Here is a 14,926-nt window from a genome sequence, read left to right on the forward strand (position 1 = left end):
TTCTTTGAATGGTAAAGGCCTTTTAAAACTGAGAGACAGCATTCAGTATTTAGTAATTTGTGTGATTTGGAGTGAGTGGGCAAATTTATGGCAGATGCAGTATAATGTGGAAAAATGTGAGGTTATCTACTTTGATAGCAAAAACAGGAAGGCAGATTACTATCTGAATGGCTATAAATTCAGAGAGGGGAATGTGCAACAAGACCTGGATGTCCTCATACACCAGTCACTGAAGGTAAGCATGCAGGTGCAGCAGGCAGTAAAGAAGGCAAATGGTATGTTGGCCTTCATAGCGAGAGGATTCAAGTACAGGGGCAGGGATGTCTTGCTGCAATTATACAGGGCCTTGGTGAGACCACACCTGGAATATTGTGTGTAGTTTTGGTCTCCTCATCTGAGGAAGGATGTTTTTGCTATAAAGGGAGTGCAGTGAAGGTTTACCAGACTGATTCCTGGGATGGCAGGGCTGACATATGAGGAGAGATTGAGTCAGTTAGGATTATATTCGCTGGAGTTCAGAAGAATGAGGGGGGATCTCATAGAAATCTATAAAATTCTAACAGGACTAGACAGGGTTAAATGCAGGAAGGACGTTCCCGATGGTGGGGGAGTCCAGAACCAGGGGTCACAGTCTGAGGATACTGGGTAGACCATTTAGGACTGAGATGAGGAGAAATTTCTTCACCCAGAGAGTGGTGAGCCTGTGGAATTCGCTACCACAGAAAGTAATCGAGGCCAAAAAATTGTATATTTTCAAGAAGGAGTTAGATATAGCTCTTGGGGCGAAAGGGAACAAAGGATATGGGATGAAAGCGGGAGCAGGCTATTGGGTCGGATGATCAGCCATGATCATGGTGAATGGCGGAGCAGGCTCGAAGGGCCGAATGGCCTACTCCTGCTCCTATTTTCTATGTTTCTATGTAAGTGGAGTTGTGTGTAAATTATGTTCTGAAACTAAATTAACAGGGGATTCAGAATTGGTAAAAGATCAGCTGAATGGAAACTAGACTAGCTGAAAGGCCATTTAGTTCAGAAAACTTATGCTGATGCAGTTAAAATGTTCTGCAAAAATGGCATTAGAATTCAGCATTTATTTCAGTGTCAACTGAAAAGCAAAAAGCGCACTGAAATGGAGATATGACAGCGAGCAAATATGGACAAAATAAAAAGTCTGACAACATAGTGAAAGTGAAGATGGAGGAGGGAGGGGAAAAGGTAGAGGGATTTAAAGGAGGTTGCTAGTTATGGAGAAAGAAGTCAGAGGTTGCCTTTGCTCTTCAGAATGATCATTCATTAGTGCATGGTCTTAGCAGAAGTGAATGAGACAGGCTGAGATGCAGTCCTACCAGATCTAATAATGGATGGCTAAAGCAATTGTGACAAATATGTTCAAGTGTGCGCCCCTTAGATTTGAAAAACAAACATGAGGACACACACCGGGGGGAACAACCAAGACAAATGCGAGTAAAAGTTTTGCTAGGAACAAGAGCAAAAGTGGAGTTGAGAAAATGGTTGAGAAAACTGGCAGCTTAAGTTTTGCAGCAAATGGTAGGTCAGAAGCTAGGCAGATAGGAGATTAAAAGGGCTTGGAAATGGTTCAGGGGAACAGCTTTTTTCCAGGAACATTTGCAAAATGAAATGGGTTGGAAGTGGTGTGGAAGGTTGAGGGTGGTGATGGATGCAGATACAGCGGTGTCATCGTCAGCAGTTGGGACCATAGAAATAGAGTGGAAGATAGGAAGTTTAAAGGGACATAAGTAGAAGATTTTACATGGAAGGAAAGATTTAAGGTAGGTCAGCGCGGCAGTAAATTCAGGAGAAAAGGTCGGGGAGCTGAAATAGATATTGAAATCACTAAAAGAGTGCTTTAAGTTACAAAATCCAAATATCTCAATAAAATTCAAGAATTAAATTTAGCTTCAAGTAGCAGCTGCTAACCTAATATAGGGTACGTGATGGAGTCGAACAAAAATATACAAACAGACACCGACAAGTTGCCCTGAAGTCAGCATGATGTACTTATGCGTCCTGGAGATTGCCTTCTGAAGCTGTTCTGCCCATGCTTTCTTGTTAGTTGTGCTGCAAAAAATTGTGGTAAAGCTTAAAAAACTTTGTAACCTGCTTTATTATGTGCACTAAAGTAGTTTGCTTGATCAACCAATAATATCTAGGGTGTTGAAAAATATGGAAAACTCTACAGTGTAATATAGTTTGAAAATATAATATTCTTATTAGATGTTTTAATTTCAGATTTCCAATATGGGCAGTTTTTATTTTCAATTCAAAAGGAGGTGAATTATTGCGAAGTATACAAAGTAATTAAGAAATGTTGCATATGTAAATTAGTCCCAATTCAAAACAATTATGTCGGTAATAGCGTATTTGATATCAATGAGGGAAACAAAAGGAACCAGTAACCATCCACTTAGAAGCAACATAACTGATACTAGAACTTAAAACGTCAAACAAGCCTTTGAAACCTGGCCCGCTGAAACAAAAGTTATCAGATGAGTTGAGAGTTGCTCACCTAGCATTGACAATGTTTCCTGCACTGAGCTCCACCATTTCCTGAAATCCAATAGCAAAGATGTCTGGTGGATAGCTCTCGTTATCTATGTAAAGAACCAAAAAATGAAAGTTTAACAAATAATGCTGAAATACTATAATAAGTCTGATCACACATTGGGTGTGTGAAGCGATTTTGGTGGCGGCGGGGTCGGGGGGGGGGGAATTTAATCGAACAGGTGGGGATCCTACCACCTTACTGCCTCTGCCCTGATTAAATGCAGGCAGGAAGGTTCATGGATGGCCTTCCTGCCGCTGTCCACTGAGACCCTTAAGTGGGCAATTAATCTTCAATTAAAGGCCTTATCCCACTACCGCTGATATTCACCCAGCAGCGAGCGAGGGAACTCACCATGCAGGAAGCTCCAAAAACAAACCCTGTCAAGGTTGTTTGCAGGCTTCCAGGAGGGAGCTCCTCGTTCAATGGCACCTAGTCCCTGATCAAGGAACCCGACATCAGGAAGTGGGGGAGGAGGGGGTGCCTGCTGAGAGCCAACCCCCTAGCTTTGCTGCCGACTCCCCTCTGCCCCTCACCTGCGGCCCCCATCCTGCAAAGCCACCAACATTCATTGTTGGCCCGGAATCAGTGGTGATCCCTTGGCCTTGGATGGGTGCACTACCAGCAGCTACCACTGCTCCATCAGTGGCACTGCTGAACAAGGCACAGCTGCCAGCCTCTGACTGGCTGGTACCGCCTTGAGGGGGGGGCAAAATTCCTGCCCCTGGGATCAAGGGAAGGCCCACTGCTGCCCAGTTTTCTGTTGGGCCTTCACAAAAGACAGTGATAAGGGGCTTTTGCTGGCCCTCCAGCTGGCAGGTGATGCCCCCATCATCTACATTAAATACCACCTATTATTTTATTCATCTTTCAAACTTAACTTAACAAAGCTTTAATGATTTTGCTCCAAGAACACCGGCTTCTCTAGCCGCTCATAAAAAATATCACAAAAATTTAGAACACAGGAGGCCATTCAGCCTATTGTGTCCATGCCAGCTGACAAGTATACAGGACTTCATATCAAAATTTGTAGAATGCACAAAATTCACAAATATAGTAAACAGTGAGGATGATAGGAAGCTCAGAATGACAGACAGACTCATGAAATAGGCAGACACATGGCAAGTGAAACTTAATGCAGAGAGATGTGAAGTGATTATTTTGTTAGGAAGAATCAGGAGAGGAAATATAAATTAATAATGTTAAAGGGGGTGCAGGAACAGAGAGACCTGGGGATGTACATAAACAAGTCTTTGAAGGTGGCAGGAGAAGCTGAGATGGCTGTTAAAAAGGCACAGTTACAATAATCTGGAATTTATTGCCTGAAAGGACAGCGGATGCAGATTCAGTAATAACTTTCAAAAGAAATTGGAAAAATACTTGGAAGGGGGAAAATTTAGCTTCATAAATATAGCCATAAGAGCACAAAAGCAAGGAAGTTATGCTAAGCCTTTATAAAATACTGGTTAGGCCCCAGTTTGAATATTGTTGTCAATGCTGGACACCACACTTTTGGAATGATGTCAAAGCCATAGAGAGTTTGCAGAGGAGATTTACTGGAATGTTACCATCAAGAGAATAACAAGACAAGGGAAAGCACAGATACCTGACAGCTAGATAAGATGGTCAAGAAGGCACGTGGAATACTTGCGCTTATTAGCTGAGGCAAAGAACATGAGAGCGGGGAGGTCATACCGGAACTGTTTAAAATATTAGTTAGACCACAGCTGGAGTACTGCAAACAGTTTTGCTTACCATGCTATAGAACGATGTGATTGTGCTAGAGAGGGTAAAGAAGATTTATGAGGGTGTTGGCTGGACTGAAGAATTTTAGTTGCGAAGAAAGCTTGGATAGACCTAGGGTTGATTTCTTTGGGACTGAGGCAGCTGAAGGGAGACCTAATTGAAACATATAAAGCTATGAAGAGTCTAGATAGAATGGATTAGGAAGCCTAATCCCACTTTCCAGCTCTTAGTCTGTCGCCTTATAGGTTACGCAACTTCCAGTGCCTATCCAAGTATTTTTTTATTGTTATCAGGATTTCTGACTCTACCATCCTTTCAGGCAGCAAGTTCCAGATCCCCAACACTCTCTGGGTGAAAACATTTCTCCTCAAATCCTCTCTAAACCTCTACCTCTCACTCTAAATCAATGCTTCCTGATTATGGATCCTTTAAACCAAGGGAAATAGAGCCTTCCAAATCCATTCTATCTAGACTCCTTTCAGGCAATAAATTCCAGATTATTGTAACTGTGCCTTTTTAACAGCCATCTCAGCTTCTCCTGCCACCTTCAAAGACTTGTTTATGTACACCCCCAGGTCTCTCTGTTCCTGCACCCCCTTTAACATTATTAATTTATATTTCCTCTCTTGATTCTTCCTAACAAAATAATCACTTCACATCTCTCTGCATTAAGTTTCACTTGCCATGTGTCTGCCTATTTCATGAGTCTGTCTGTCATTCTGAGCTTCCTATCATCCTCACTGTTTACTATATTTGTGAATTTTGTGCATTCTACAAATTTTAATATGAAGTCCTGTATACGCAAGTCCAGGTCATTAACATATACTGAAAAGAACGGGGGTCGCAACACAGATACCATTGCACACTTTCCTCCAGTCTGAAAAACAAGGACTCACCACTACTCTCTGCTTTCTATCTTTTCACTTAAATCTGAACTTTCTGATAATATACCTGGATAATGGTTGTGCTAAGTAGTTTGCAGAATGCATATATATATCTGGCAATTTAAATAAATTTCAACATTAATTCTGTGAACGAAGGGTTCCAAATAACTGAACATATTCAGGTTAAGTATAAGTTTGAAAAGTTAAGTTCAGCAACTTACCCTGGAATTTGGGTGTTCCATTCTGTTTGAAAGAATCAAGTAACCAACTACTGAGTTCCACACTACTGAGCATGTTGCTTCTGAACTGTTTACCACCATTTACATTCCAGGTCCCAATGCTGATGCGAACACCCTTGATATTGGTGTATTCTACCTGCCGTTCACACATAGCTTGCAAAATCCCAGGAGGTGCTGTAAGACAATGGGACAATTAGAAATCTATCATCATTTCATATTACACACGGTTAGTTAAAGCATAGTATACCACCATGAATGAAAAGGGCAGGAAAGACGACAAGGTGGCAGGGGTTTAAGTCTTGAAAGTCAAGGGACAGGCAGGTGTCCCGGCCAGAAGGCAGGAAGGAAAATATATATATCTACTTCAACTTGGCTACTTTATAAAATTATTATTTTTATTTTAAAAATGGACAAGGCTTTACCCTGACTAGCCATGACTCATACCAGAGGAATTTCTAACCTTCAGAAAGCAGCAGGGACCTTGTTATATTTAAAGAGGTACGAATGTCCTCCGTGACTGCCGACAATCAACTCCAAAGAATGCACCAACCCCCTTTAACATTTCTAGGGCACTGAATACAGAGACGGTATGTCTGCAAAAGACAAAAGGACCCTGACTCCTCTATTAAATTCAAGGGTTTATATGAGTGAAATCAAAAACACCTTTCTCTCTACGGACGGGTAGTGAGTGGAGAAATCAGGGCTGCTAAAATTAATCCCCCCTCCTGTTCATAACAGAAATTGGGAGCTCAAATCTGGGAAAACCCAACCTGAATTTGGTTAGAGTCTAAAATTTTAAAACGAGCCTGAATTGGATACTGAAAGAAATCAATTGGAAGCCAAAGAGGGAAAATGCGGTGGCTGAGGCTAATTTCAAGACAAGTAACTTACCACAGCAAATTCCTTGTCCTAACACTAAGAAAATGGCAAAGTTTGATGCCCAAATGTTTGTTCATCAAGAGCATTTAAACTGTGAATCTTTGGCAGCCCTTAGCACGGATCAATTGAAAGCTGCAGCTAGGGAGATACAGTTCAAATTACCCAGCAAAAAGAATAGAAATGAACTAATCCTGGCATTGGTAGAACATCTGGATCTGATGTTACCAGTAGAGCAGTCAGATGAAGAGCTCAATCACGACTCCATATCCCCTCCCCTAGCCAATTATGAGCTGGAAAAGCTTAAATTGCCGCTAGAATCTCAGGAGAGGGAAAGAGAATTCAAGTTCTAAAAATTGGAAATGGAGCTAGCAGCTCAAAGGGAATGAGAGAGCAGACAACTAGCCGCTGCAAGGGAAAATCTTTCTCTACCTGGCAGCATCCGCTATTCCCCTAACCTGGAGCTCTCAGACCCTCAAATATGCAAGATTCCTTCCCAAATTTGAAGAGACTGATGTGCAGTCATTTTTACCGCCTTTGAGAAAATAGCAAGACAACTAAAATGGCCCTTGGAGATCTGGTCATTTTTAATTCAAGGGCAGCTGTCAGCGAGAGCCCAGGAGGTCTACGCCATGCTGCCTTCCGAGGTGTCCCTAAATTATGAGCAGACTAAGGCTACCACCCTAAGTGCCAACAAGTTTGTCCCAGAGGCATACCGCCAGCAATTCCGGAATCCTCGAAAGAAGCCATCTCAAACCTATGTCGAGTTTGAACAGCTGAAACAAATTGCGTTCAACCAATGGATAAGGTCCCTAAAAATCCCACACACCTGAGGGTGTAGTACTGTTGGAGGGATTCAAAAATTTCTTACCCTCCAACCTATGAATACACCTCGTGAATCTTCACAGCCAGGGGTGCAGCAGTCACAGCAGACAGCTATGACCTCACCAATAGGCCTGGACATTCAGGCAGACCTTTCCAAACTACACCTATGAGCATTGGAAAGAGAAGCAGGTCAATCTAGATAGGAAAGGGCGCCCAACCAGAAAACAGGAAAGAGGGTGCAAGAACCCCCCCTGCAGCCCAACAGGAGAATTCCCAGAGGCCGGTGTGTTCTCATTGCAACAAAATGGGTCATTCCAGATCCAAATTGCTGGAGATTGCGAGGCAAACCAGTTGGCCTAGGCAGGCTTCACGTGAATAGTCCCCCAAAGAATGCCTCAATGGATTGTGCAGCAGAGTCTCTCGCTACAGAAATTTACCCATTGGAGGGCATGGCACCATGCGGGTCTGAGCCGGGCAAACTCCCGCAGTGTTTCCAGAGTTTTGTCCACTCAGGAAAAATGTACCCCCTACCTGTCCCAAAATGTGATCAAGTCCATGGTACTGCTCCGGGACACAGGGGCCACTCAGTCCTTAGGGCGGAATCATCCCCACACCGTATCGTCCCAAACCCGCCATATTAATTATGCATTCCTAGGAAACACGCCATTTCCAAGGCAAGTGGGCTCTCATTCGCCCACCACATCACCACCTCACCATTTCAGCACACTGGGCGCCATATTTAAAGCCCAGCCGCATGCACACATCTCAGTGCTTCCAACCCAGGAAAGATGACAGGATGGCCCAGAGAAACAAGAAGGCTGCAGCCCCAGGATCAATGACGAGTCCATCCTTTTGGATGCAGTGGAGACTTGCTGGGATGTCCTCTACCCCCACTCTGGTTGCAGAATGGGCAGCAACCTCATAAATCTGGCCTGGCTTGGAAGTGGGGGCAGCGGTGGTCAGCACCAATGCCTTGCAAAAGAGGACAGTGCTAAAAAAAATGAATGGTTTCATCCTTTCCGCCAATGTAATTCAATCTTCTCATTACTTTCAACTCATACACTCACAAACCCATCACGCACCCACAGGGATCTCACACCTCAAGGGACAACACCACTAACTCTCACACACACCCTCACATCTTCCTCAGGCTCATATCCTCTGGAGTTCAGGTTCTCATCCTGTCCATGGGTTCTGCACACCGCACAAACATTCCACGTAGTGCCATGTGTCCTGCTCACACTCACTCCTGCAGTGACGGTGAGGTTGGCAGCAAACACACTTGTGTTTGCCATTCTGCACCACTTCAGCCCTCTCAATGCAAATGTGAGCTCACTCTCCTGTTTTTGACTCTGCTGCCATGCATTAATTATCTCTACTTTGGTTCACAGGGAGCTCTGCCAAGACACGCACACCCTCAGCCAGCCAGTCCCTCAGCTCCATCCAGGTCCTCACCTCCAGCCAAGAGGACTCCTCCACTATTGAAGAGCTGGAAATAAACATCCTGGAAGACCCATCACAGCGCTTACCCACACCCTCCACCAGCGCAGAGACACACATCTCGGTGGAACCTAGGTCTAGAGCAGGCTCAGGTTCACAATCTGGTGGTCGCTACACATACACATGTCCACAGCAGGAGGAGGCAGGTTCCTGCGAGCTCCCCAGCACTCGAAGGACTGCTGGGGACTGGGCATCTGTGAGGTCCGAGTCAGATGACGAGCCTCTGGATTCGGCCTTCCAACTCATCGTGGAGAGTCAGCAGAAGGCGGGGGAACATCACGCAGAGCTGTTGGGAGCCCTCAGCAGAGTGGCTCGTGAGTCAAAGGAATGCGTCTGCCTGCTCTGTGATGAAGTGGTACCGACAGGTGCATGTATTCAGGTCTCTGTAGGGAGTATGGTGGACGTCATGGAGACCCTGGTCCAGCAAAACACAGATGTGTGTGCAGACCGGCACTCCATCGCGAAAGCCAAGGGTGAGTTCCTGCAGTGGCAACGTGAGGGGGAAACAGGGCACCTCGATGTCCCTCCAGGTGCTCCTTCCCCTTAGAGAGTCAGACTGGGGTCCCCAGGCACCCAAAGGGAGGAGGAGCGGCAGCTGGACACCGCTGGGTTATCCACTTGAGGATCTCAGAGGCTGTCCTCTCCCAAGTCCCCTTTGCCTGTGAGCCCCTCAACCTCATCCTCTGTCACCACAGAGGGAGCAGCTGGCCAACGAGTGACTCTGAAGCGAGGTGTGTATGTGTGCTGCAGGGCCTTTCAGAGCCTCAATCAAGCCTTCTCCCACCACGGAGATCCTTCACGTAGCACACTCACCTCAATGTCCTGCGCATTTTCAATGCTGCCGGCTGGGGTTCACTTCCAGTTGTCCATCTGAACTGACCTGCATCTCCACCCATCCACTGCTCACACTGCCACGGAGCACCTGATCTCGCCCACCACGACTCTCATTTCACTTTTAATTTGGACAATATGGTGAGGATTTGGTTTTTCATGAGCTCCCCCATCTTTTCCCCTCCCTCAATCACCAATTTCCTTTCCCCCATCACAGTTCAGCCCCCTGACATCACCTTCCACCTCCCCTCCGTGACCTACCAGCCACAACCCTTTTCCTTCGGGTGTGTCCAGGTGAACGTGCACGTTTAGTTCTTCCCTGAAAATCCCACCCCGATCCACATTCACCTCCTCCTCCCACCCCCAGGGTCACACCAACCACCTTTGCCGTCCCTCCTACCGCTATCGGCGAATCCTCACCCTCCCCCTCCCACCCTACTGCCTCAATCTGCCCTCGGTCATTCTCACCATTCCCTCATACCACGCTCATCCTCAGTTCGCTCCCCAGGGGGCAGTCATGGACTTATCACATCCTTGCCTCGCATATTCACCTGGACATTACCCCGCTCTGGACCCCTTACCCCCTGTCCGGACCCCTTCCTCCTCCTCCCCCTGATATCCCATCCCACCCCCCACTTAGTCCTCACACCCCTACCCCCCCAGGACTTCTCCCCCCAACCCCCACCCAATGGCTTAGTCCCTTCCTTCCGGACTCCCTCAGTTACTCTTACTTCTTCCACCACCCTTAGCCCTTCCCCCCCTCCGACTCCTTCCTCCTGCCTTATCTCTTCCTCCAGTCTCACTTCTTCCTCCAGCCTTACTCTTTCCTATTCTTGACTCCCTCAGACACCCTCACTTCTTCCTCCAGTTTTACTCCTTCCCCCTTCCTGACTCCTTCCTCCATCAGAAATCCGTCCCCTCTCATACTTCTTCATCCCCCTGGATTCCTTTCCCCCTCCAAACTCCTTCCCTTATATCTTCCGCCCCCATACATCTGCTTTCCCAGTTGCCATCTTCTCCCAGTTAACCCCTCCTCCCCCATACTCACCCGCTCCCAATCTCACCCTCCGACACCTTCATTCCCCCCTCCCAACCTCACTCCCCGACACCTTCATTCCCCCCTCCCTACTTTACCCCCAACTTCTTCATTCCCCCTGCCAACCTCACCCTCCTGACACCTTCATTCTCCCCTTCCAATCTCACCTCCATGATACCTTCATTTCCCCCTCCCAACCTCACCCCCCTGGCACCTTTCCTCTCCCAGTCAACCCTAGACCATCCTCAGCCACCCCTTTGACCATCAATGGTGACTATCCAATTTCCAAGGGCTGCTTCAAGCTGTCCATGAGAATCCACCCAGCATGCCATGGATGTTCCTCCAGGATCCCGTTGCTGTCGGGCTGCAGCACTTGCTGCTCCTCAAATGTCCACAATGTGAGCAAGGCCCTGGCAGTAAGACCCAACTTCTACACGTCACACTTGTTAAGGTGTATTCTGAAACGGTGTATTTTCCCGCCGACATGAGTGGACGATCCAGCAGGGGGGATGAGTCTGGCAGGCTGGCCTTATAATGATATACAGATGTATTACGATGAGGTTCCCAACATCTGATGGCGGGAAACGCAGCCTGCCATTGACGGACTGAGCGGATGATCGCAAACTGGTTTCACAACGTGAAACTGATCTTTGGCTTTCTCACCATATTGTCTACTCATGCCATCGAACACGCCCAACGCCAGCAGGCACTGACGATTCCGCTCTTAATGTTGGAGGGAAACCTAAACCTACCCTCTGAGTCCTCCCTGAAGGCCAAAGCCCTGATCAGTGGAGCGGAGGAGTATCTGTGTTTGCACCCCTTCATAAAGTCCACCGAGCATTCAGGCCCTATTACAGTAGGAATTGTCCCTAAGCTATGTTATAACCACAGCCAGTGTTAATTGCTGTGCAAATCAAATCTCAAAGGGAAACTTGGCTTACGGGCCATACTTTTTTTTTTGTATTCTGAAAATGGGAAGACGACATACCAATCTCAGCAGTAAGAGGTCCAATAACACTTTTCGGATTTTAAAAATTAAAAGTAAAAGTTTTATTAACAAGATAGCCTTACAAAACATTCCCCAAAAAGACTCTACTTGGTCAGATCCACAAGCAAACACCTCCAAGCAACACTTCCTTATATATGTTTAACTATAAAGTCCAGTAATATTACACAGGGCAAACTGCTGCAGCTTCAATAAAGGCATACCACATGACCTCTACCCTCTTGCACTCTCCGGTGGAATCCACTTCAGAATAAAATTGCTTGTTGCACCCCAAGGCTCTTCTGACTTGACTGGATAGCTGGTTCAAACGGCATCCTCTCCCAACCCAGGGTGAACAGCTCCCAGCTCAGCTCCAGCTATCTCCCTATCTAGGCTCTTCACAGTAACTCTAAAATACCTTTCTTCCCCTTCATCTCTGGTTCCATTGTTCTCACACCTCTTTGAAACTCAAATGCTTCCAAATATAAAATCTTTTATGTCTTTATTTTGTGTTTGCTTTGGATCAATTAAATATAACATCCCCACTACTATTTACCCATGGAGCTCCTGCAAGATATTTCTGCAAACATATTTCTTTTTACCTGTGATATTTTGGTATTCAAACAAACTCTCAACTTATCAAAAAATGCAAATGTTACATCTAACCTATTGTACCTCAAACTTAAAACCTCTATCCTTTTCATGTTTTAAACCCCCCAGACAACCTGACTCCTATCAATCTCTTGCCCAGCTTAATCAAATCTCACACACCCACACAGTCACCCAGCCTTCTTTACAGAATAACACATTCCCCAAAATATTTTTTAAAAATACTATCCAATCTCACAGCTACCAGTAGCAGGAATCGATTTCCTCCTTGGGAACGATTTGGCTGGCAGCCAGGTGCTATCCAGTGATAGAAAAGAGGCCAAGACCAAGCATAAGAAATCTGCAGAGGGGCACAAAGCTGGAGAAAGTCCAGAGGCCCGAAAGGGTGGGATAGCACCGTAAACCCTGAGCAAGAGCTGCTCGAAGGTAGCAAGGCCAAATCCAGACCAGTAAAATTAAAAGAGGTCCAGAGAAGGCCACTAGAATCTGAAATAGATTCCCCAAATATCTACAAATTAAGTAGGGACCAGAGAAGCCTAGAGCAGGGAAAGAAATTGTGAAGGAGATGGCCTAGGTAGCCGACGAGCCTGAAAGAAGACAGGTTATTAAGCCCGGAAAGGAAAAGGTTAAGGACGTGCCTGAAGTATGGCTGTCAGAAACCTTCTTTCTGGCATTAAATAGAGACAAAGGGAGTTCCCAAACCAATAAACAGATAGGGAGGGAGATGCCTCCCGCAGTCTATAAGCCACCAGGGAGGGTAGCTGGAGTTGCACCTCCTCTCAAGGGCAGTGGTGTTCCAGAGGACATGGAAAATGTTAGGAGAGCAGCCCATCCAAAGCCAAAGGCCCTGGCTAGGGGGCCAGTGATTGATTTCACTGACCATTTTATGGCAAAGTCAAATGTGGAGCAGAAAAGTCCCCAAGATGGTCCAGAAAGAGGTGATTCCTCACACAGTTGATAAGCCACCTGGAGAACCAGCAAGAGCTGACCATTCCCCAGAGGGCAGTAGTGTCCCAAAAGACACTGAACTTATCAGACAACTGACCAGTAGAGGGACCCCAGCCAGACTGGACCCCGTGCCCACTCACCATTGTGCAGAATTGCAAGAGGGCCGGACAGAGTTAACTGCCCCCTTTTAAAATGATCCATAACCCCGACCAGGTTGCAGCCTTGTAGCCATTTCCAGTGTGAATGCGAGAGAGGCCCCTGTCAGAAGGCCACCTTCCTGTTATCCTGGCCTAAAAAGACTGGCCCGAGTTCAGGGGGTAACTGTCCGCCTGCTGCTGTGCCAACCGAAAGCGTTAAGCACCAAAAACTGGAATTCAGTTGTGCTAGCGCCTGAGCCAGACCTCAAACTGGAATCCCCTAAAGAGGTCAAGGTTCCTTTAACACTCTCCTGACCCTCAGCCGAACCCCAGTCTCTGGGTCTGAATACCTGAGCCCACAGCTCACCAAAGTGGATAGGCAGGAGCTAGGCTGGGCAAAAGCAGCTCAGCCCTATGATCCCAGGGCCCAGCACCCACAGAGTGAGATGTCCAGCACTCCACCGCAGATCACCCAGAGTGGCCCTTGAGTGATAACCACCCTGTAAAACCCCAGACCCTTTTTGAAATGGAATTCATTTCATTTTTCTCCGACAGGGAGAGGCGGGATCCAGCCAGAAGACTGGAAGGAAAATAACAGGTAGCAGGAGAAAGAGCTCTGTACAGGTGAAGTTCCTGGCCCTCATCTACACTGTGAACTACTGGAACATTGGAGCTTCTGTATCTGTGCCTTCATGACTAATTCATCTCTATGTGCCTTCTCCCATCTCAATCATCAGTGATGGAAGGGGTCATCAACTCTGCTATCAAGCAGCACTTGCTTAGCAATAACCTGCTCAGTGGCACTCAGTTTGGGTTTTGCCAGGGTCACTCAGTTCCTGACCTCATTACAGCCTTGGTTCAAACATGGACAAAAAAGCTGAACTCCCGAGGTGAGGTGAGAGTGACTGCCCTTGACATCAAGGCAGCATTTGACCAAGTGTGGCATCAAGGAGCCCTAGCAAAACTGGAGTCAATCGGAATCAGGGGGAAACCTCTCCACTGGTTGGAGTCATATCTAGCACAAAGGAAGATGGTTGTGGTTGTTGGAGGTCAGTCATCTCAGCTCCAGGACATCACTGCAGGAGTTCCTCAGAGTAGTGTCCTAGGCCCAACCATCTTCAGTTGCTTCATCAATGACCTTCCTTCCATCATAAGGTCAGGCGTGGGGATGTTCGCTGATGATTGCACAATGTCCAGCACCATTTGTGACTCCTCAGACACTGAAGCAGTCCATGTCCAAATGCAGCAAGACTTAGACAATATCCAGGCTTGGGCTGACGAATGGTGAGTAACATTCACGCCCCACAAGTGCCAGGCAATGACCATCCAGAGCAAGAGAAAATCTACCCATCACCCCTTGACATTCAATGGCATTACCATCACTGAATTACCCACCATCAACATCCTGGGGGTTACAATTGCCCTGAAACTGAACTGGACTAGCCACATAAATACTGTGGCTACAACAGCAGGTCAGAGGTTAGGAATCCTGCGATGAGTAACTCACCTCCTGATTCCCCAAAGCCTGCCCACCATCTACAAGGCACAAGTCAGGAGTGTGATGGAATATTCTCCACTTGCCTCGATGTGTGCAGCTCCAACAACACTCAAGAAGCTTGACACCATCCAGGACAAAGCAGCCCACTTGATTGGCAGTCTATCCACATTCACTCCCTCCACCACTGACGCACAGTAGCAGCAATGTGTACCATCTACAAGATGCACTGCAGGAATTCACCAAGGCTCC

At 46.6% G+C, this 14,926-nt stretch overlaps 1 protein-coding gene across 1 annotated transcript in view; it reads right to left on the minus strand.

The window, feature by feature from the left end:
• Window positions 1–14,926, minus strand: part of LOC144689615 (synaptojanin-2-like) — a 283,459-nt gene that overhangs the window by 107,619 nt on the left and 160,914 nt on the right. The window contains 3 exon segments of the mRNA XM_078556842.1: window positions 1,939–2,079; window positions 2,528–2,612; window positions 5,415–5,606. Coding sequence (XP_078412968.1) covers window positions 1,939–2,079; window positions 2,528–2,612; window positions 5,415–5,606 — 418 coding nt within the window.

The sequence above is a fragment of the Cetorhinus maximus genome, chromosome 14 (assembly GCF_964194155.1).
Source record: "Cetorhinus maximus chromosome 14, sCetMax3.hap1.1, whole genome shotgun sequence".
NCBI classification, from domain to species: domain Eukaryota; kingdom Metazoa; phylum Chordata; class Chondrichthyes; order Lamniformes; family Cetorhinidae; genus Cetorhinus; species Cetorhinus maximus.